This window comes from Nerophis ophidion, linkage group LG26, assembly GCF_033978795.1.
Source record: "Nerophis ophidion isolate RoL-2023_Sa linkage group LG26, RoL_Noph_v1.0, whole genome shotgun sequence".
Classification (NCBI taxonomy): domain Eukaryota; kingdom Metazoa; phylum Chordata; class Actinopteri; order Syngnathiformes; family Syngnathidae; genus Nerophis; species Nerophis ophidion.
In genome coordinates this window covers 5,172,946-5,197,453 of record NC_084636.1, presented here as the reverse complement: position 1 = coordinate 5,197,453, position 24,508 = coordinate 5,172,946, and the positions used below count along the sequence as shown (strand labels likewise).

At 39.5% G+C, this 24,508-nt stretch overlaps 1 protein-coding gene across 1 annotated transcript; it reads left to right on the top strand.

Moving 5' to 3' along the window:
- The first annotated feature begins 880 nt into the window (after positions 1-880).
- On the top strand, positions 881-24,508 carry smx5. Its single transcript, XM_061888704.1, has 5 exons — positions 881-998; positions 1,153-1,220; positions 1,302-1,332; positions 9,447-9,506; positions 24,074-24,508. The coding sequence occupies exons 1-5, from the start codon at positions 996-998 to the stop codon at positions 24,197-24,199; spliced, it is 288 nt and encodes a 95-aa protein (XP_061744688.1). The 5' UTR covers positions 881-995; the 3' UTR covers positions 24,200-24,508.

Below are 24,508 nucleotides of genomic sequence, written 5' to 3'. Positions count from 1 at the left end.
ATAAGTTTGATGAGGTGGCGACTTGTCCAGGGTGTATGCCGCCTTCCGCCCGATTGTAGCTGAGATAGGCGCCAGCGCCCCCCGCGACCCCAAAAGGGAATAAGTGGTAGAAAATGGATGGATGGATGGATGGCCAGAATAATGTTTTTGAAATTTAATCACAATAAGTTTGATTAGGTGGCGACTTGTCCAGGGTGTACCCCGCCTTCCGCCCGATTGTAGCTGAGATAGGCGCCAGCGCCCCCCGCGACCCCAAAAGGGAGTAAGCGGTAGAAATGGATGGATGGATGGATGGATGGAAGTTTGAAGAAATATTTCACAAATATTCTTCGGCGAAAAAAACCGAAGCTAAAATGAAGAATTAAATCAAAATGTATTTATTATTCTTTACAATAAAAAAAATAGATATACTTGAACATTGATTTAAATTGTCATGAAAGAAGAGGAAGGAATTTAAAAGGTAAAAAGGTATATGTGTTTAAAAATCCTAAAATCATTTTTAAGGTAGTATTTTTTTCTTTAAAATTGTCTTTCTGAAAGTTATAAAAAGCAAAGTAAAAACATAAATGAATTTATTTAAACAAGTGAAGACCGAGTCTTTCAAATATTTTCTTGGATTTTCAAATTCTATTTGAGTTTTGTCTCTCTTAGAATTAAAAATGTCCAGCAAAGCGAGACCAGCTTGCTAGTAAATAAATACAATTTAAAAAATAGAGGCAGCTCACTGGTAAGTGCTGCTATTTGAACTATTTTTAGAACAGGCCAGCGGGCGACTCATCTGGTCCTTACGGGCGACCTGGTGCCCGCGGGCACCGCCTTGGTGACCCCTGCTTTAGGCTGCTCGCCGGGGCCTCATCACCACTTCAAGATGGCGGCCTAATTTCTCGCGTCACAGCAGCCAATGCTGCGTCTACTTATCGTCGCGGTTATATGGCGTCACGCCGCGTCACCGACATCAGACGGAACGCCGCACAACTCAAAACGGAGTCGCAATAATGGCGAGTAGAAACCTTGAATGAGTGATTTGCCTTCTTTGTTGCATTCTTAGCGCTGTTAAAATTACACTTTTGAACCAGTCGGGTGTGAATGCGTCGTACTGTTTGACAGCGTCCCAGCTAACTAACGTTAATGTTGCTGTGTTGTTTCCATTAGCTCTTCTACTCTTTCTTCAAGTCGCTGGTGGGCAAAGATGTGGTGGTGGAGCTGAAGAACGACCTGAGGTTCCATTCTCTTAACATTCTAACGTCATTAGCAACGCTGCGTTCATATCTAATACCTCTTCTTTGTCTGCACCTTTTCAGCATATGTGGAACTCTTCATTCGGTTGACCAGGTATGAACTTCTCCTTCTTTTTGTTTCTATTAGTCATTGGTAGAATGACGTCAAGTAAGTGAGCTTTAAAAATGCGAAATATACAGTCGAGATCAAAAGGAAATAAAAAAAAAAAAGGTGTCGAGATTTTTCCTAAAGACTACGAGCAAAGTGGCACACACTTCAATCCCAGGGAGCAGAGTGGAAGAACGCAGGAGTTTGCGTCGATCAACACATGCTAATACGGCCGGTTTAGTTTACTAAATTGCAATTTAAAATTTCGCGCGGAAGTATCATGCTAAAACGTCGCGGTATGATGACGCGTGCGCGTGACGTCATGCATTATAGAGGACATTTTGTTCCAGCACCGTTCACAGCTATAAGTCATCTCTTTTCATCGCATAATTCCACAGTATTCTGGACACCTGTGTTGCTGAATCTTTTGCAATTTGTTCAATTAATAATGGAGACGTCAAAGAAGAAAGATGTAGGCGGGAAGCGGTGTATTGCGGCTGCCTTTAGCAACACAAACACAGCCGGTGTTCCATTGTTTAGATTCCCGAAAGATGACGGTGAAGATTTACTATGTAACAGAGCGGTCAAGCGAACACGATTGGATTGGACCACACACACAAAGTAGAGTGTGTTATGCAGCGATCATTTCGAAAGATCGTGTTTCGAAGAGGGTTCCTTTGCGAAGGGCAGAGTTGGGCATCGCCACCATCCGTCGACTGGTGCTGAAGAAAGGTGCGGGGCCGATCTTCAGGTTGTACAGGTACCACCATATAATCTCACTAAAACACTAGTAACACAATAAGCAGATAAGGGATTTTCCAGAATTATCCTAGTAAATGTGTCTAATAACATCTGAATCGCTCCCACTGTATAGTCTTTTATTTATTTTTATTTTTTTCTAGTCCTTCACTCTCACTTTCCTCATCCACGAATCTTTCATCCTCGCTCAAATTAATGGGGAAATCGTCGCTTTCCCGGTCCGAATCGCTCTCGCTGCTGGTGGCCATGATTGTAAACAATGTTCAGATGTGAGGAGCTCCACAACCCGTGACGTCACGCGCACATCGTCTGCTACTTCCGGTACAGGCAAGGCTTTTTTATCAGTGACCAAAAGTTGCAAACTTTATCGTCGATGTTCTCTACTAAATCCTTTCAGCAAAAATGTTGCAATATCGCAAAATGATTAAATATGACACATAGAATGGACCTGCTATCCCTGTTTGAATAAGAAAATCTCATTTCAGTAGGCCTTTAAATGTGGGATTTATAGTCCCCATCAAAAGGTAATCAAAAAAAGGTGTCGAGATTTTTCCTAAAGACTACGAGCAAAGTGGCACACACTTCAATCCCAGGGAGCAGAGTGGATGAACACAGGAGTTTGCGGGGATCACTTCGTTAAAGGTTTGTTTGATATACTTTTACGTTTAGTGTTTCCCATTGAAGTATTATCTTGATAGGTTTTGTATTTCTTAAACAGATTTTTGCTACGACTGTCGGCGAGTTTAAATAAAAGAAAGGAAATGGCAGCAAAACCTCAAAGAGTTAAAAGTTTTATCAAAGGCAGCAATCATGAATTAATCTTTCAGCACATACACAATGTTGACATCTATAGTTATATTTATTGTGAGAGTCCAGTCCATAGTGGATTTAACATAATATTGTGAGAGTCCAGTCCATAGTGGATCTAACAGTGTGAGAGCCCAGTCCATAGTGGATCTAACAGTGTGAGAGTCCAGTCCATAGTGGATCTAACATAATATTGTGAGAGTCCAGTCCATAGTGGATCTAACATAATATTGTGAGAGTCCAGTCCATAGTGGATCTAGCATAATAGTGAGAGTCCAGTCCATAGTGTATCTAACATAATAGTGAGAGTCCAGTCCATAGTGGATCTAACATAATAGTGTGAGAGTCCAGTCCATAGTGGATCTAACATAATAGTGAGAGTTGAGTCCATAGTGGATCTAACATAATAGTGAGAGTCCAGTCCATAGTGGATCTAACATAATAGTGAGAGTCCAGTCCATAGTGGATCCAGCATAATTATGTGAGAGTCCAGTCCATAGTGGATCTAACATAATAGTGTGAGAGTCCAGTCCATAGTGGATCTAACATAATAGTGTGAGAGTCCAGTCCATAGTGGATCTAACATAATAGTGTGAGAGTCCAGTCCATAGTGGATCTAACATAATAGTGTGAGAGTCCAGTCCATAGTGGATCTAACATAATAGTGAGAGTTGAGTCCATAGTGGATCTAACATAATAGTGAGAGTCCAGTCCATAGTGGATCTAACATAATAGTGTGAGAGTCCAGTCCATAGTGGATCTAACATAATAGTGTGAGAGCCCAGTCCACAGTGGATCTAGCATAATAGTGAGAGTCCAGTCCACAGTGGATCTAACATAATAGTGAGAGTCCAGTCCATAGTGGATCTAACATAATAGTGTGCGAGTCCAGTCCATAGTGGATTTAACACAGTGGTTCCCAAAGTGGGCGGTACCGCCCCCTGGGGCGGTGGAAAGATCTGGGGGGGCGGTGAGGAAGAAGGGGGCGGTAGGGGGGCGGCAGTCCGAAGTCGAAATCAGAAGTTCGAACGTTTGTTTGACGATTTGTACACAACACGTGCAGCAAGACGAGTCAGTGGACGACGCATCAGGGTCCGGTTACCACACGCCGCTCTGGCCCAGTCAGATCCGACAGCATAGACTCCATCCCATTAATATTAAGTGTGAGACAATGAAGGTTACTGGTGGAATGTTTATTTACCATTTTATGTTGCTGAGACAGTTAAAACTGCTAAAAAATAAATTGGTTTACTAAATTGGGTTTTATTTGTGAAATAAGCATTTGTGTTTAACCTTTCTCTTTCAAATAACAGCATACCAAATATCAAGAAAGAGGTGTTTGTTTCCATATGTGTCTGTGGGGGGGGGCTAGGAATTCACTGGGGAGCCAAGGGGGCGCCAGCCTGCAAAAGTTTGGGAACCATTGATCTAACATAATAGTGTGAGAGTCCATTCCATAGTGGATCTAACATAATAGTGTGAGAGTCCAGTCCATAGTGGATCTAACATAATAGTGTGAGAGTCCAGTCCATAGTGGATCTAACATAATAGTGAGAGTCCAGTCCATAGTGGATCTAACATAATAGTGTGAGAGTCCAGTCCATAGTGGATCTAACATAATAGTGTGAGAGTCCAGTCCATAGTGGATCTAACATAATAGTGTGAGAGTCCAGTCCATAGTGGATCTAACATAATAGTGTGAGAGTCCAGTCCATAGTGGATCTAACATAATAGTGTGAGAGTCCAGTCCATTGTGGATCTAACATAATAGTGTGAGAGTCCAGTCCATAGTGGATCTAACATAATAGTGTGAGAGTCCAGTCCATAGTGGATCTAACATAATAGTGTGAGAGTCCATTCCATAGTGGATCTAACATAATAGTGTGAGAGTCCAGTCCATAGTGGATCTAACATAATAGTGTGAGAGTCCAGTCCATAGTGGATCTAACATAATAGTGTGAGAGTCCAGTCCATAGTGGATCTAACATAATAGTGTGAGAGTCCATTCCATAGTGGATCTAACATAATAGTGTGAGAGTCCATTCCATAGTGGATCTAACATAATAGTGTGAGAGTCCAGTCCATAGTGGATCTAACATAATAGTGTGAGAGTCCAGTCCATAGTGGATCTAACATAATAGTGTGAGAGTCCAGTCCATAGTGGATCTAACATAATAGTGTGAGAGTCCATTCCATAGTGGATCTAACATAATAGTGTGAGAGTCCAGTCCATAGTGGATCTAACATAATAGTGTGAGAGTCCAGTCCATAGTGGATCTAACATAATAGTGTGAAAGTCCATTCCATAGTGGATCTAACATAATAGTGTGAGAGTCCAGTCCATAGTGGATCTAACATAATAGTGTGAGAGTCCATTCCATAGTGGATCTAACATAATAGTGTGAGAGTCCATTCCATAGTGGATCTAACATAATAGTGTGAGAGTCCATTCCATAGTGGATCTAACATAATAGTGTGAAAGTCCATTCCATAGTGGATCTAACATAATAGTGTGAGAGTCCAGTCCATAGTGGATCTAACATAATAGTGTGAGAGTCCATTCCATAGTGGATCTAACATAATAGTGTGAAAGTCCATTCCATAGTGGATCTAACATAATAGTGTGAGAGTCCAGTCCATAGTGGATCTAACATAATAGTGTGAAAGTCCAGTCCATAGTGGATCTAACATAATAGTGTGAGAGTCCAGTCCATAGTGGATCTAACATAATAGTGTGAGAGTCCAGTCCATAGTGGATCTAACATAATAGTGTGAGAGTCCAGTCCATAGTGGATCTAACATAATAGCGTGAGAGTCCAGTCCATAGTGGATCTAACATAATAGTGTGAGTCCAGTCCATAGTGGATCTAACATGATAGTGTGAGAGTCCAGTCCATAGTGGATCCAGCATAATTATGTGAGAGTCCAGTCCATAGTGGATCTAACATAATTGTGTGAGAGTCCAGTCCATAGTGGATCTAACATAATAGTGAGAGTCCAGTCCATAGTGGATCTAACATAATAGTGTGAGAGTCCATTCCATAGTGGATCTAACATAATAGTGTGAGAGTCCAGTCCATTGTGGATCTAACATAATAATGTGAGAGTCCAGTCCATTGTGGATCTAACATAATAGTGTGAGAGTCCAGTCCATTGTGGATCTAACGTAATAGCGTGAGAGTCCAGTCCATAGTGGATCTAACATAATAGTGTGAGAGTCCAGTCCATAGTGGATCTAACATAATAGCGTGAGAGTCCAGTCCATAGTGGGGCCAACTGGAAATCATCTTGAGTGGAGACAGGTCAGCAGCGCAGAGATGTCCCCAACTGATGCACAGATGAGTGGTCCACCCTGGGTCCCGACTTTGGACAGTTAGCGGGGCAGAGCAGAAAAGAAACGGCAGATCAACTGGTCTGAAACGGAGGTCTATTTAAAGGTTATAGTATACAAATGAGTTTTAAGATGGGACTTAAATGCTAAAATTTCTACTGAGGTAGCATCTGTAACTGTTACCGGGAGGACATTCCATAGTACCTGAGCCCCAATAGAAAACTCTATAGCCCGCAGACAATATTCATTTATGATTGTTTATCAAAGTATAACTATAGAAGTCAACATTGTGTATGTGCTGAAATATTCATTTAGGATTGTTTATCAAAGTATAACTATTAGGGGTGTAACGGTACACAAAAATTTCGGTTTGGTACGTACCTCGGTTCAGAGGTCACGGTTCGGTTCATTTTCGGTACAGTAAGAAAAAAACAAAATATAAATTTTTTGATTACTTATTTAAGAAATTTGCTAAATTTGTTAAATAATAGCGGTATAGTTCGGTTGGTAGAGCGGCCGTGCCAGCAACTTGAGGGTTGCAGGTTCGATCCCCGCTTCAGCCATCCTAGTCACTGCCGTTGTGTCCTTGGGCAAGACACTTTACCCACCTGCTCCCAATGCCACCCACACTGGTTTGAATGTAAAAATTAGATATTGGGTTTCACTATGTAAAGCGCTTTGAGTCACTATAGAGAAAGCGCTATATAAATATAATTCACTTCACTTCACAAATCTTCCACCATTCTGAGTGGAATATTTGATGTGAAGTAATCGGAAACTTGGATAGGTCCATCCATCCATCCATTTTCTACCGCTTATTCCCTTTCGGGGTCGCGGGGGGCGCTGGCGCCTATCTCAGCTACAATCGGGCGGAAGGCGGGGTACACCCTGGACAAGTCGCCACCTTATCGCAGGGCCAACACAGATAGACAGACAACATTCACACTCACATTCACACACTAGGGCCAATTTAGTGTTGCCAATCAACCTATCCCCAGGTGCATGTCTTTGGAGGAAGCCGGAGTACCCGGAGGGAACCCACGCATTCACGGGGAGAACATGCAAACTCCACACAGAAAGATCCCGAGCCTGGATTTGAACCCAGGACTGCAGGACCTTCGTATTGTGAGGCAGACGCACTAACCCCTCTGCCACCGTGAAGCCCCTTGGATAGGTCAATAATTCATAATAACATTGATTTTGATTCAATATTATGTTTTAAACAATGACAGTTTGGGAAAAAAAAAAAAGCTTTGTTTTATTAGTAAATGTTGCAAGTTTTTCTAAATTACATTTAGCCTTTAAGATTTTTTATTTCACTTTTTTCATGTTTTTGTTTATTTTAATAGTATTTTTAGAATGTGCCGTGGGCCTTTTTAAAACATTAGCGGTGTGCCGAAAATGGCCTCCGGGGCACACTTTTGACACCCCTGCTATAGATAATAAAAAATTAAATCTGATTAATCAAAGGATAAAAAGCAGAGCCTGGCGACGCATGCGCGTTTATCATAACTCTGTCTCTGCCCCGCCCTCACCAATGTTAACGCTGCGTGCACCACTTTGTTTTGTTTTATTTAACCCCTTCTTAACCCTGAACGTACATTGAAAATATACACAACCATAACTTAAAATGCCGGACATTCGAGGCATTTAAGAAAGTCCACCTGGACAGCTCCATAAAGAGGACATATCCCGTGAAAAGAGGAGGTGTGGTCAGTCTATCATAGCCCAGCCGTTGCTAGCATGCCGCGTGTTGTTGTTTTTTTGATTGATTGAAACTTTTATTAGTAGATTGCACAATACAGTACATATTCCGTACAATTGACCACTAAATGGTAACACCCCAATAAGTTTTTCAACTTGTTTAAGTCGGGGTCCACGTAAATTAATTCATGGTGCCACTGTGTGCATGGTTTACACAAGGTGCAGTGCGCTACTTATATGTCCGTGTCGTTCGGTTCACCTGCGAACTGAACCGTAACCCCCGTACCGAAACGGTTCAATACAAATACACGTACCGTTACACCCCTGATAACTATAGAAGTCAACATTGTGTGTGTGCTGAAAGATTTATTTATGATTGTTGCTTTTGATGAAAGCTTGACTCTTTTAGGTTTTGCTGGCATTTGCTTTCTTTTATTTAGACTCAACGACAGTTGTTAAATCCACTATGGACTGGACTCTCACACTATTATGTTAGATCCACTATGGACTGGACTCTCACTATTATGTTAGATACACTATGGACTGGACTCTCACTATTATGCTAGATCCACTATGGACTGGACTCTCACAATATTATGTTAGATCCACTATGGACTGGACTCTCACACTGTTAGATCCACTATGGATTGGGCTCTCACACTGTTAGATCCACTATGGACTGGACTCTCATTATATTATGTTAAATCCACTATGGACTGGACTCTCACAATAAATATAACTATAGATGTCAACATTGTGCATGTGCTGAAAGATTCATTCATGATTGCTGCCTTTGATAAAACTTTTAACTGTTTGAGGTTTTGCTGCCATTTCCTTTCTTTTATTTAGACTCGCCGACAGTCGTAGCAACAATGTGTTTAAGAAATACAAAACCTATCAAGAAAATACTTCAATTGGAAACACTAAACGCAAAAGTATATCAAACCAACCTTTAACGAAGTGATCACTGCAAACTCCTGCGTTCTTCCGCTTTGCTTGTCTTTTGAAAAAATCTTGACAGCTTTCGCCCTTTTTTGTTAACCCTTCAAGGAACTCTGAAGAAAGTTGGATCCCTTTTCGGGATTTCAACGATTCCAACAGGCTGAAACAACGCAAGCATGGAGCATTTTTCTTCAAGAAAGGCAAAACGGTGCCTAGTACACATTATTTAGAACCGACGTCAACACTAATGAGCCGGACGTGACGTCAGGTGAATACAACATTAAAGAAAGCTCCCAAACGAACGACTCAAAACCGGTTGTCAGTAGTAATCGTTCACTTGAAAGACTCAATTCGTTTGTTCGGATGTCACATCAGCTTCCTTTTGAAAATCAATTCCTATGTCTACACTTTTTATCCGTGCCTTCACCAACTTTGTAACGTCATCTTCCTTTCTTTACGCACCACCCCTTCCAAGTAGTTCAAGTTGCCATTTCCATTCCTTAAATTGTCCACCAGCCACACATTTAACAATTGAACACCATGGAAAAAATAACAATTTTTTCTGTTTGTGTTACAGTACCTGAATATTAAGCTGACAGATATCAGCGTGACCGATCCAGAGAAATATCCACACATGGTAAGTTACTCGTGAAGTAGCACATGTTGGATTTGAACTGGCGTCCGCGCTAAAAGACAAGGAATTGTTTCTACTGAACTGCAAATATTGTCTCTCGTTTTATGCAAGGCTCACTGAAAGCATCCTACTAACTATAGTATGCTCGTACTGCTCTATGTATGAATAGTATTACAATAATGGGTAGTTTTGATTGTCAGTGACATTTTAATCCAGCTCCAAAAAACTAGCCCCAAAACCAAAATAACAAAATGTTAAATGGTGTGAAATAATAGAGTACGAGAAAATTCCCATGGAAATATTGATGGGTCTACCATTGATTGAATCTAAAACGCAAGCATAAAATGTTCGCATGATGACTTGGGGAACAGTTGGCGTACTTCTATGACGGCGCCAATTATCAAAAAGCCATGTTTTTTTTTAGGTTAATATGAACAAAAATGAGAAAAAATGCTTACATAAAACAGTACCGTATTTTTTGGATTATAAGTCGCTCCTGAGTATAAGTCGCACCGGCCGAAAATGCATAGTAAAGAAGGAAAAAAATATACATATGTTGCACTGGAGTATAAGTCGCATTTTTGGGGGCGATTTATTTGATAAAACTCAAGCATAAAATGTTCGCATGATGACTTGGGGAACAGTTGGCGTACTTCTATGACGGCGCCAATTATCAAAAAGCCATGTTTTTTTTTAGGTTAATATGATCAAAATGAGAAAAAATGCTTACATAAAACAGTACCGTATTTTTCGGATTAGATAGATAGATAGTACTTTATTTATTCCGTCAGGAGAGTTCCTTCAGGAAAATTACAATTTTCAGCACAATCCCATTCAAGATCAGACAAACATTACAGGGAGACAGAACAGGATCGCTGACGGGTCTGCCGGCTTCCAGCGCCCCTTACAAAAAAGATGACGTACAGGTAAACAAGGGGGGGAGAAAAAAAATAGAAGATTAAAATAAAATTAAAAAATCGGTCTTAGCCAAGGCCCTGGAGTGGGGGTGCAGACTGAGGCCAAGGGAAAAAACAAAAAAACAAAAAAAAAACTCATAGCCATAGTACACATCCCTCTTCCATGTGTGTAAGAGGGAAACATCAAAGAACACAGAGGACATTAAAGACATTAAAGCAGCAGATAAAAGCAGACACTTCTACATACAGCTATGAATAAAAAGTTAAATAAACATATCCACTGTGGTGGCCTCTGCGGTGTTCCACGCCATCGTCCGCTGGGGTGGAGGGAGCATGGCCAGAGACAGAAGCAGACCCAACAAAGCAACCAAGACAGCTGACTCCACTCTCGGCCAGTGTCCAGTCCGCATGGATGAGCGAGGATACGTCCAAGGTGACTGAGGTGTCCGACACCTGCTCACCCAGCCAAGACACCACGAAGCCTCTCCGTCCCAGTAGCTCAGTGCTAGCTCCACAGTCCTGTCCCCTCATCCGCATCTCCTCCAGTACATCCAAACAGACTCTGGTGTAGCAGAGACCCTGCAGCTGGTCTCAATGGCCAAAAGGCTCCCGGGAGGCAGATCCAGAAGTCCACAAAAAAAGCACCACAGAGGTCACGAAAGTGCCACCCCTTGTCACACAGTCCCAAAGGGTCCCGGACCAAAATGCAAAAAAATATAATACCACTTGTTGTGTAAGTCGCTCCGGAGTATAAGTCGCACCGGACGAAAATGCATAGTAAAGAAGGAAAAAAATATATATGTCGCACTGTATAAGTCGCATTTTTGGGGGCAATTTATTTGATAAAACGCAAGCATAAAATGTTCGCATGATGGCTTGGGGAACAGTTGGCGTACTTCTATGACGGCGCCAATTATAAAAAGCCATGTTTTTTTTTAGGTTAATATGAACAAAATGAGAAAAAATGCTTACATAAAACATCCATCCATCCATCCATTTCCTACCGCTTATTCCCTTTCGGGGTCGCGGGGGGCGCTGGCGCCTATCTCAGCTATAATCGGGCGGACAAGTCGCCAACTCATCGCAAAACATTATTACCGTATTTTTCGGATTATAAGTCGCTCCCGAGTATAAGTCGCACCGGCCGAAAATGCATTGTAAGAAGGAAAAAAATATAAATATGTCGCACTGGAGTATAAATCGCATTTTTGGGGGCAATTTATTTGATAAAACGCAAGCATAAAATGTTAGCATGATGACTTGGAGAAAAGTTGGCGTACTTCTATGACGGCGCCAATTATCAAAAAGCCAGGTTTTTTTTTTAGGTTAATGTGAACAAAATGAGAAAAAATGCTTACATAAAACAGTACCGTATTTTTCGGATTATAAGTCGCTCCTGAGTATAAGTCGCACCGGCCGAAAATGCATAGTAAAGAAGGGAAAAAATATAAATATGTCGTACTGTATAAGTCGCATTTTTGGGGGCAATTTATTTGATAAAACGCAAGCATAAAATGTTAACATGATGACTTGGAGAAAAGTTGGCGTACTTCTATGACGGCGCCAATTATCAAAAAGCCATGGTTTTTTTTAGGTTAATACGAATAAAATGAGAAAAAATGCTCACATAAAACAGTACCGTATTTTTCGGATTATAAGTCGCTCCTGAGCATAAGTCGCACCGGCCGAAAATGCATAGTAAAGAAGGGAAAAAATATAAATATGTCGCACTGTATAAGTCGCATTTTTGGGGGAAATTTATTTGATAAAACGCAAGCATAAAATGTTAGCATGATGACTTGGGGAACAGTTGGCGTACTTCTATGACGGCGCCAATTATCAAAAAGCCATGTTTTTTTTTAGGTTAATATGAACAAAATGAGAAAAAATGCTTACATAAAACATCCATCCATCCATCCATTTTCTACCGCTTATTCCCTTTCGGGGTCGCGGGGGGCGCTGGCGCCTATCTCAGCTACAATCGGGCAGACAAGTCGCCAACTCATCGTAAAACATTATTACCGTATTTTTCGGATTATAAGTCGCTCCTGAGTATAAGTCGCACCGGCCGAAAATGCATAGTAAAGAAGGGAAAAAATATAAATATGTCGCACCGGAGTATAAGTCGCATTTTTGGGGGCGATTTATTTGATAAAACGCAAGCATAAAATGTTCGCATGATGACTTGGGGAACAGTTGGCGTACTTCTATGACGGCGCCAATTATCAAAAAGCCATGTTTTTTTTTTTAGGTTAACATGAACAAAATGAGAAAAAATGCTTACATAAAACAGTACCGTATTTTTCGGATTATAAGTCGCTCCTGAGTATAAGTCGCACCGGCCGAAAATGCATAGTAAAGAAGGGAAAAAATATCAATATGTCGCACTGTATAAGTCGCATTTTTGGGGGCAATTTATTTGATAAAACGCAAGCATAAAATGTTAACATCATGACTTGGAGAAAAGTTGGCGTACTTCTATGACGGCGCCAATTATCAAAAAGCCATGTTTTTTTTTAGGTTAATAAGAATAAAATGAGAAAAAATGCTTACATAAAACAGTACCGTATTTTTCGGATTATAAGTCGCTCCTGAGTATAAGTCGCACCGGCCGAAAATGCATAGTAAAGAAGGAAAAAAATATACATATGTTGCACTGGAGTATAAGTCGGATTTTTGGGGGCGATTTATTTGATAAAACACAAGCATAAAATGTTAGCATGATGACTTGGAGAAAAGTTGGCGTACTTCTATGACGGCGCCAATTATCAAAAAGCCATGGTTTTTTTTAGGTTAATATGAATAAAATGAGAAAAAATGCTTACATAAAACAGTACCGTATTTTTCGGATTATAAGTCGCTCCTGAGTATAAGTCGCACCGGCCGAAAATGCATAATAAAGAAGGGAAAAAATATATATAGGTCGCACTGGAGTATAAGTTGCATTTTTGGGGGCAATTTATTTGATAAAACGCAAGCATAAAATGTTAGCATGATGACTTGGGGAACAGTTGGCGTACTTCTATGACGGGGCCAATTATAAAAAGCCATGTTTTTTTTTAGGTTAATATGAACAAAATGAGAAAAAATGCTTACATAAAACATCCATCCATCTATCCATCCATTTTCTACCGCTTATTCCCTTTCGGGGTCGCGGGGGGCGCTGGCGCTTATCTCAGCTACAATCAGGCGGACAAGTCGCCACCTCATCGTAAAACATTATTACCGTATTTTTCGGATTATAAGTCGCTCCCGAGTATAAGTCGCACCGGCCGAAAATGCATAGTAAAGAAGGAAAAAAATATAAATATGTCGCACTGGAGTATAAGTCGCATTTTTGGAGGCGATTTATTTGATAAAACGCAAGCATAAAATGTTCGCATGATGACTTGGAGAAAAGTTGGCGTACTTCTATGATGGCGCCAATTATCAAAAAGCCATGTTTTTTTTTTAGGTTAATACGAATAAAATGAGAAAAAATGCTTACATAAAACAGTACCGTATTTTTCGGATTATAAGTCGCTCCTGAGCATAAGTCGCACCGGCCGAAAATGCATAGTAAAGAAGGAAAAAAATATACATATGTTGCACTGGAGTATAAGTCGGATTTTTGGGGGCGATTTATTTGATAAAACGCAAGCATAAAATGTTAGCATGATGACTTGGAGAAAAGTTGGCGTACTTCTATGACGGCGCCAATTATCAAAAAGCCATGTTTTTTTTTAGGTTAATATGAACAAAATGAGAAAAAATGCTTACATAAAACAGTACCGCATTTTTCGGATTATAAGTCGCTCCTGAGTATAAATCGCACCGGCCGAAAATGCATAGTAAAGAAGGGAAAAAATATAAATATGTCGCACTGGAGTATGAGTCGCATTTTTGGGGGCAATTTATTTGATAAAACGCAAGCATAAAATGTTCGCATGATGACTTGGGGAACAGTTGGCGTACTTCTATGACGGCGCCAATTATCAAAAAGCCATGTTTTTTTTTAGGTTGATATGAACAAAATGAGAAAAAATGCTTACATAAAACATCCATCCATCCATCCATTTCCTACCGCTTATTCCCTTTCGGGGTCGCGGGGGGCGCTGGCGCCTATCTCAGCTATAATCGGGCGGACAAGTCGCCAACTCATCCCAAAACATTATTACCGTATTTTTCGGATTACAAGTCGCTCCTGAGTATAAGTCGCACCGGCCGAAAATGCATAGTAAAGAAGGAAAAAAATATAAATATGTCGCACTGGAGTATGAGTCGCATTTTTGGGGGCGATTTATTTGATAAAACGCAAGCATAAAGTGTTCGCATGATGACTTGGGGAACAGTTGGCGTACTTCTATGACGGCGCCAATTATCAAAAAGCCATGTTTTTTTTTAGGTTAATATGAACAAAATGAGAAAAAATGCTTACATAAAACATCCATCCATCCATCCATTTTCTACCGCTTATTCCCTTTCGGGATCGCGGGGGGCGCCGGCGCCTATCTCAGCTACAATCGGGCGGACAAGTCGCCAACTCATCGTAAAACATTATTACCGCATTTTTCGGATTATAAGTCGCTCCTGAGTATAAGTCGCACCGGCCGAAAATGCATTGTAAGGAAGGAAAAAAATATAAATATGTCGCACTGGAGTATAAGTCGCATTTTTGGTGGCGATTTATTTGATAAAACGCAAGCATAAAATGTTCGCATGATGACTTGGGGAACAGTTGGCGTACTTCTATGACGGCGCCAATTATCAAAAAGCCATGTTTTTTTTTAGGTTAATATGAACAAAATGAGAAAAAATGCTTACATAAAACAGTACCGTATTTTTCGGATTATAAGTCGCTCCTGAGTATAAGTCGCACCGGCCAAAAATGCATAGTAAAGAAGGGAAAAAATATCAATATGTCGCACTGTATAAGTCGCATTTTTGGGGGCAATTTATTTGATAAAACGCAAGCATAAAATGTTAACATGATGACTTGGAGAAAAGTTGGCGTACTTCTATGACGGCGCCAATTATCAAAAAGCTATGTTTTTTTTTAGGTTAATACGAATAAAATGAGAAAAAATGCTTACATAAAACAGTACCGTATTTTTCGGATTATAAGTCGCTCCTGAGCATAAATCGCACCGGCCGAAAATGCATAGTAAAGAAGGAAAAAAATATACATATGTTGCACTGGAGTATAAGTCGGATTTTTGGGGGCGATTTATTTGATCAAACGCAACCATAAAATGTTAGCATGATGACTTGGAGAAAAGTTGGCGTACTTCTATGATGGCGCCAATTATCAAAAAGCCATGTTTTTTTTTAGGTTAATATGAACAAAATGAGAAAAAATGCTTACATAAAACATCCATCCATCCATCCATTTTCTACCGCTTATTCCCTTTCGGGGTCGCGGGGGGCGCTGGCGCCTATCTCAGCTACAATCGGGCGGACAAGTCGCCAACTCATCGTAAAACATTATTACCGTATTTTTCGGATTATAAGTCGCTCCTGAGTATAAGTCGCACCGGCCGAAAATGCATAGTAAAGAAGGGAAAAAATATAAATATGTCGCACTGGAGTATAAGTCGCATTTTTGGGGGCGATTTATTTGATAAAACGCAAGCATAAAATGTTAGCATGATGACTTGGAACAGTTGGCGTACTTCTATGACGGCGCCAATTATCAAAAAGCCATGTTTTTTTTTAGGTTAATACGAATAAAATGAGAAAAAATGCTTACATAAAACAGTACCGTATTTTTCGGATTATAAGTCGCTCCTGAGCATAAGTCGCACCGGCCGAAAATGCATAGCAAAGAAGGAAAAAAAATATACATATGTTGCACTGGAGTATAAGTCGGATTTTTGGGGGCGATTTATTTGATAAAACGCAAGCATAAAATGTTAGCATGATGACTTGGAGAAAAGTTGGCGTACTTCTATGATGGCGCCAATTATCAAAAAGCCATGTTTTTTTTTAGGTTAATATGAACAAAATGAGAAAAAATGCTTACATAAAACATCCATCCATCCATCCATTTTCTACCGCTTATTCCCTTTCGGGGTCGCGGGGGGCGCTGGCGCCTATCTCAGCTACAATCGGGCGGACAAGTCGCCAACTCATCGTAAAACATTATTACCGTATTTTTCGGATTACAAGTCGCTCCTGAGTATAAGTCGCACCGGCCGAAAATGCATAGTAAAGAAGGGAAAAAATATAAATATGTCGTACTGTATAAGTCGCATTTTTGGGGGCGATTTATTTGATAAAACGCAAGAATAAAATGTTAGCATGATGACTTGGGGAACAGTTGGCGTACTTCTATGACGGCGCCAATTATCAAAAAGCCATGTTTTTTTTTAGGTTAATACAAATAAAATGAGAAAAAATGCTTACATAAAACAGTACCGTATTTTTCGGATTATAAGTCGCTCCTGAGCATAAGTCGCACCCGCCGAAAATGCATAATAAAGAAGGAAAAAAATATACATATGTTGCACTGGAGTATAAGTCGGATTTTTGGGGGCGATTTATTTGATAAAACGCAAGCATAAAATGTTAGCATGATGACTTGGGGAACAGTTGGCGTACTTCTATGACGGCGCCAATTATCAAAAAGCCATGTTTTTTTTTAGGTTGATATGAACAAAATGAGAAAAAATGCTTACATAAAACATCCATCCATCCATCCATTTCCTACCGCTTATTCCCTTTCGGGGTCGCGGGGGGCGCTGGCGCCTATCTCAGCTATAATCGGGCGGACAAGTCGCCAACTCATCGCAAAACATTATTACCGTATTTTTCGGATTATAAATCGCTCCTGAGTATAAGCCGCACCGGCCGAAAATGTATTGTAAGAAGGAAAAAAATATAAATATGTCGCACTGGAGTATAAGTCGCATTTTTGGGGGCGATTTATTTGATAAAACGCAAGCATAAAATGTTAACATGATGACTTGGAGAAAAGTTGGCGTACTTCTGACGGCGCCAATTATCAAAAAGCCATGGTTTTTTTTAGGTTAATACGAATAAAATGAGAAAAAATGCTTACATAAAACAGTACCGTATTTTTCGGATTATAAATCGCTCCTGAGCATAAGTCGCACCGGCCGAAAATGCATAGTAAAGAAGGAAAAAAATATACATATGTTGCACTGGAGTATAAGTCGGATTTTTGGGGTCGATTTATTTGATAAAACGCAAGCATAAAATGTTCGCATGATGACTTGGAGAAAAGTTGGCGTACTTCTATGACGGCGCCAATTATCAAAAAGCCATGTTTTTTTTTAGGTTAATATGAACAAAATGAGAAAAAATGCTTACATAAAACAGTACCGTATTTTTCGGATTATAAGTCGCTCCCGAGTATAAGTCGCACCGGCCGAAAATGCATAGTAAAGAAGGGAAAAAATATAAATATGTCGCACTGTATAAGTCGCATTTTTGGGGGCAATTTATTTGATAAAACACAAGCATAAAATGTTCGCATGATGACTTGGGGAACAGTTGGCGTACTTCTATGACGGCGCCAATTATCAAAAAGCCATGTTTTTTTTTTAGGTTAATATGAATAAAATGAGAAAAAATGCTTACATAAAACAGTACCGTATTTTTCGGATTATAAGTCGCACCGGCCGAAAATGCATTGTAAAGAAGGAAAAAAATATAAATATGTCGCACTGGAGTATAAGTCGCATTTTTGGGGGCGATTTATTTGATAAAACGCAAGCATAAAATGTTAGCATGATGACTTGGGGAACAGTTGGCGTACTTCTATGATGGCGCCAATTATCAAAAAGCCATGTTTTTTTTTAGGTTAATATGAACAAAATGAGAAAAAATGCTTACATAAAACATCCATCCATCCATCCATTTTCTATCGCTTATTCCCTTTCGGGGTCGCGGGGGGCGCTGGCGCCTATCTCAGCTACAATCGGGCGGACAAGTCGCCAACTCATCGTAAAACATTATTACCGCATTTTTCGGATTATAAGTCGCTCCTGAGTATAAGTCGCACCGGCCGAAAATGCATAGTAAAGAAGGAAAAAAATATAAATATGTCGCACTGGAGTATAAGTCGCATTTTTGGGGGCGATTTACTTGATAAAACGCAAGCATAAAATGTTCGCATGATGACTTGGAACAGTTGGCGTACTTCTATGACGGCGCCAATTATCAAAAAGCCATGTTTTTTTTTTAGGTTAATATGAACAAAATGAGAAAAAATGCTTACATAAAACAGTACCGTATTTTTCGGATTATAAGTCGCTCCTGAGCATAAGTCGCACCGGCCGAAAATGCTAAGTAAAGAAGGGAAAAAATATAAATATGTCGCACTGTATAAGTCGCATTTTTGGGGGCAATTTATTTGATAAAACGCAAGCATAAAATGTTAACATGATGACTTGGAGAAAAGTTGGCGTACTTCTATGACGGCGCCAATTATCAAAAAGCCATGGTTTTTTTTAGATTAATAAGAATAAAATGAGAAAAAATGCTTTCATAAAACAGTACCGTATTTTTCGGATTATAAGTCGCTCCTGAGTATAAGTCGCACCGGCCGAAAATGCATAGTAAAGAAGGAAAAAAATATACATATGTTGCACTGGAGTATAAGTCGGATTTTTGGGGGCGATTTATTTGATAAAACGCAAGCATAAAATGTTAGCATGATGACTTGGAGAAAAGTTGGCGTACTTCTATGACGGCGCCAATTATCAAAAAGCCATGGTTTTTTTTTAGGTTAATATGAATAAAATGAGAAAAAATGCTTACATAAAACAGTACCGCATTTTTCGGATTATAAGTCGCTCCTGAGTATAAGTCGCACCGGCCGAAAATGCATAATAAAGAAGGGAAAAAAAATATATAGGTCGCACTGGAGTATAAGTTGCATTTTTGGGGGCAATTTATTTGATAAAACGCAAGCATAAAATGTTAGCATGATGACTTGGGGAACAGTTGGCGTACTTCTATGACGGCGCCAATTATCAAAAAGCCATGTTTTTTTTTTAGGTTAATATGAATAAAATGAGAAAAAATGCTTACATAAAACATTATTACCGTATTTTTCGGATTATAAATCGCTCCGGAGTATACGTCGCACCGGCCGAAAATGCATTGTAAAGAAGGAAAAAAATATAAATATGTCGCAGTGGTGTATAAGTCGCATTTTTGGGGGCGATTTATTTGATAAAACGCAAGCATAAAATGCTAACATGATGACTTGGGGAACAGTTGGCGTACTTCTATGACGGCGCCAATTATCAAAAAGCCAGGTTTTTTTTAGGTTAATATGAACAAAATGAGAAAAAATGCTTACATAAAACATCCATCCATCCATCCATCCATTTTCTACCGCTTATTCCCTTTCAGGGTCGCGGGGGGCGCTGGCGCTTATCTCAGCTACAATCAGGCGGACAAGTCGCCACCTCATCGTAAAACATTATTACCGTATTTTTCGGATTACAAGTCGCTCCCGAGTATAAGTCGCACCGGCCGAAAATGCATAGTAAAGAAGGAAAAAAATATAAATAAGTCACACTGGAGTATAAGTCGCATTTTTGGGGGCGATTTATTTGATAAAACGCAAGCATAAAATGTTCGCATGATGACTTGGGGAAAAGTTGGCGTACTTCTATGATGGCGCCAATTATCAAAAAGCCATGTTTTTTTTTAGGTTAATATGAACAAAATGAGAAAAATTGCTTACATAAAACATCCATCCATCCATCCATTTTCTATCGCTTATTCCCTTTCGGGGTCGCGGGGGGCGCTGGCGCCTATCTCAGCTACAATCGAGCGGACAAGTCGCCAACTCATCGTAAAACATTATTACCGTATTTTTCGGATTATAAGTCGCTTCTGAGTATAAGTCGCACCGGCCGAAAATGCATAGTAAAGAAGGAAAAAAATATAAATATGTCGCACTGGAGTATAAGTCGCATTTTTTGGGGCGATTTACTTGATAAAACGCAAGCATAAAATGTTCGCATGATGACTTGGGGAACAGTTGGCGTACTTCTATGACGGCGCCAATTATCAAAAAGCCATGTTTTTTTTTTTAGGTTAATATGAACAAAATGAGAAAAAATGCTTACATAAAACAGTACCGTATTTTTCGGATTATAAGTCGCTCCTGAGTATAAGTCGCACCGGCCGAAAATGCTAAGTAAAGAAGGGAAAAAATATAAATATGTCGCACTGTATAAGTCGCATTTTTGGGGGCAATTTATTTGATAAAACGCAAGCATAAAATGTTAACATGATGACTTGGAGAAAAGTTGGCGTACTTCTATGACGGCGCCAATTATTAAAAAGCCATGGTTTTTTTTAGGTTAATAAGAATAAAATGAGAAAAAATGCTTACATAAAACAGTACCGTATTTTTCGGACTATAAGTCGCTCCTGAGTATAAGTCGCACCGGCCGAAAATGCATAGTAAAGAAGGAAAAAAATATACATATGTTGCACTGGAGTATAAGTCGGATTTTTGGGGGCGATTTATTTGATAAAACGCAAGCATAAAATGTTAGCATGATGACTTGGAGAAAAGTTGGCGTACTTCTATGACGGCGCCAATTATCAAAAAGCCATGGTTTTTTTTAGGTTAATATGAATAAAATGAGAAAAAATGCTTACATAAAACAGTACCGTATTTTTCGGATTATAAGTCGCTCCTGAGTATAAGTCGCACCGGCCGAAAATGCATAATAAAGAAGGGAAAAAAAATATATAGGTCGCACTGGAGTATAAGTTGCATTTTTGGGGGCAATTTATTTGATAAAACGCAAGCATAAAATGTTAGCATGATGACTTGGGGAACAGTTGGCGTACTTCTATGACGGCGCCAATTATCAAAAAGCCATGTTTTTTTTTTAGGTTAATATGAATAAAATGAGAAAAAATGCTTAGATAAAACATTATTACCGTATTTTTCGGATTATAAATCGCTCCGGAGTATACGTCGCACCGGCCGAAAATGCATTGTAAAGAAGGAAAAAAATATAAATATGTCGCAGTGGTGTATAAGTCGCATTTTTGGGGGCGATTTATTTGATAAAACGCAAGCATAAAATGCTAACATGATGGCTTGGGGAACAGTTGGCGTACTTCTATGACGGCGCCAATTATAAAAAGCCATGTTTTTTTTTAGGTTAATATGAACAAAATGAGAAAAAATGCTTACATAAAACATCCATCCATCCATCCATCCATTTTCTACCGCTTATTCCCTTTCGGGGTCGCGGGGGGCGCTGGCGCTTATCTCAGCTACAATCAGGCGGACAAGTCGCCACCTCATCGTAAAACATTATTACCGTATTTTTCGGATTATAAATCGCTCCTGAGTATACGTCGCACCGGCCGAAAATGCATAGTAAAGAAGGATAAAAATATACATATGTTGCACTGGAGTATAAGTCACATTTTTGGGGGCGATTTATTTGATAAAATGCAAGCATAAAATGTTCGCATGATGACTTGGGGAACAGTTGGCGTACTTCTATGACGGCGCCAATTATCAAAAAGTCATGTTTTTTTTTTAGGTTAATATGAATAAAATGAGAAAAAATGCTTACATAAAACAGTACCGTATTTTTCGGATTATAAATCGCTCCGGAGTATACGTCGCACCGGCCGAAAATGCATGATAAAGAAGGGAAAAAATATATGTATGTCGCACTGGAGTATAAATCGCATTTTTGGGGGCAATTTATGTGATAAAACCCAACACCAAGAATAGACATTTGAAAGGTAATTTAAAATAAGTAAAGAATAGTGAACAACAGGCTGAATAAGTGTAGGTTATATGAGGCATAAATAAGCAACTGCTATGTTAACCTAACATATTATGGTAAGAGTCATTCAAATAACTATAACATATAGAACATGCTATACCTTTACCAAATAATCTGTCACTCCTAATCCATAAATCCCATGAAATCTTCTTCCTCTGTCGTTTCTAAACAACTCTGCCAACTCCAAAGGTATGCGCCGCTTCCTCTTTTCCTTTTCTGCTGCATATTTCACTACGTCCGGCTTGTGATCTGCAGTACATGATTTCCTTTTCGGTGCCATTTTTGTTCAGCCTTTCTCAGTTTTTATAAGTTACCGCCAACGTTGAAATGATCCATTTTAATAGCTACAGCAGTAGCATAGAACAGTTAGTATCCCATGACCCTCCCCCGCCGAATTCTTATTGGTTGACGTGAGTTTGACGATTGCTGACATTTTCTTCGTCTCTTCCGCGAATTAGATAATTTTATTCAATATTTTACGGTAATATGTTAATAATTTCACACATAAATCGCACCCCGGCCAAGCTATGAAAAAAACTGCAATTTATAATCCCAAAAATGCGGTATGTTAACATTAGCATGCCAATATAGGAGAAGTTGGCATACATTTAAACTGACGCCATATATCAAAATCCCAGATTTTTAGGGTTAACCTCTTAAGGACAAAGCTGTTTGTTAAAATGCTTTTTTTTAATTTCTCTTTGCTAATTGGGCTTATTGGACCCTAATTTTAGAATAAAAACTAGGAATCATATTTTGATATGATGTACTTAGTTCATAAGTACACAAATGTGTACTTCATGTTTAGTGACATGCTAATTCTTATTTATACACTTTTTTTTTCCAAATTCCATTCTATGTTATACTCTTCTGACGCGGTATAGCTCGGTTGGTAGAGCGACCGTTTCAGCAACTTGAGGGCTGCAGGTTCGATTCCCACTTCTGCCATCCTAGTCACTGCCGTTGTGTCCTTGGGCAAGACACTTTACCCACCTGCTCCCAGTGCCACCCACACTGGTTTAAATGTAACTTAGATATTGGGTTTCACTATGTAAAGCGCTTTGAGTCACTAGAGAAAAGCGCTATATAAATATAATTCACTTCACTTCACACCACCAGATGGCAGTATAAGTGTCCACATAAGTGGCCGTAAGACCCCAATTCAGTAGTGTACACAATTTTGGAAATAAGAGCTAAAAGGTGCATGTCCACGCATGTGGCCACTAAATATACAAAATTAGCCAAAAAGCAAGCATAAAACATTAGCTTGTTATAACGAGAACTGTTAGTGTACTTTCAAGATGGATACATGTCTCCTTTTTGGTTTAAATGGTCAAAATGAGAAGAAATGCTTGCATAAAACGTAACATGCTAACAATAGCATAACATAGGAAAAGTTAGCGTACTTTTAAAATGGCGGCAAGTATCAGAAGCCATGATTTTTAAGTTTAAGTGTATAAAATTAGCATGATTTATATAGAGGCAACATTTTAAATTGATGTCCTTCATACTGTATCTTATGTGATACTTGTATTTTGCTGCACATAACAGTGTACAAGAATGACATTGGTTGACAAAATGCCATCTGCTGGATGCAGTTGTAACAAGCTACAGTCCCATTATAATGTGTTTATGAGTAAGGGTGAACAGGTAACCACAAATGTATTCGAATGAAATGAATCAATCTATGGGATGCACAACATATACTTTTTTTTTTGGTTCAAAAGTTTTGTTTTATTTTTGGTAACGATCCCTTGATGATAACAAAACGCAGCAATCCATGTCTAAATCTCACGTAGACGTCCTTGTCCTCATTTTCACGCCCGACCAAAACCCCACCCCTGTCTTGTCGTCATTTTCCCATCAGTTGTCCGTTAAAAACTGTTTCATCCGCGGCTCGGTGGTGCGCTACGTGCAGCTGCCCGCCGACGAAGTGGACACTCAGCTCCTCCAGGACGCCGCACGCAAAGAAGCCATGCAGCAGAAGCAGTGATGCATGCTGGGGGAACAAGAGAGAGGGCGGGGCATCAATGAAGATGGCCAATCTCATCTCTCCTCACTTTTTTTTTTTTTTTTTTTTTAACCACAGACTTCTTTGCAGCAAAATAATTTTTTTTACTACTAATAATGGAAATACCTTCAAATTTGTTTTGAGTGAAGAAAAGTTTGAGGCCAGCTGAATCACTTGCATGACTTTCTTAGTTTACCTTAAAATTTTAATGTCATGTGACTTTTCTTTTGGCCTTGGTAGACTTGTTTGGTAAATGCCAGAATGTGTGGCAAATAAAGATGCTAAATCTTA

Bases quoted from the DNA above. Each gene is read 5' to 3' on its own strand.
- smx5 (XM_061888704.1), top strand. The intron at 1,333-9,446 runs GTATGAACTTCT...TTTGTGTTACAG, and splicing joins CTCTTCATTCGGTTGACCAG to TACCTGAATATTAAGCTGAC. The intron at 9,507-24,073 runs GTAAGTTACTCG...TTTTCCCATCAG, and splicing joins CAGAGAAATATCCACACATG to TTGTCCGTTAAAAACTGTTT.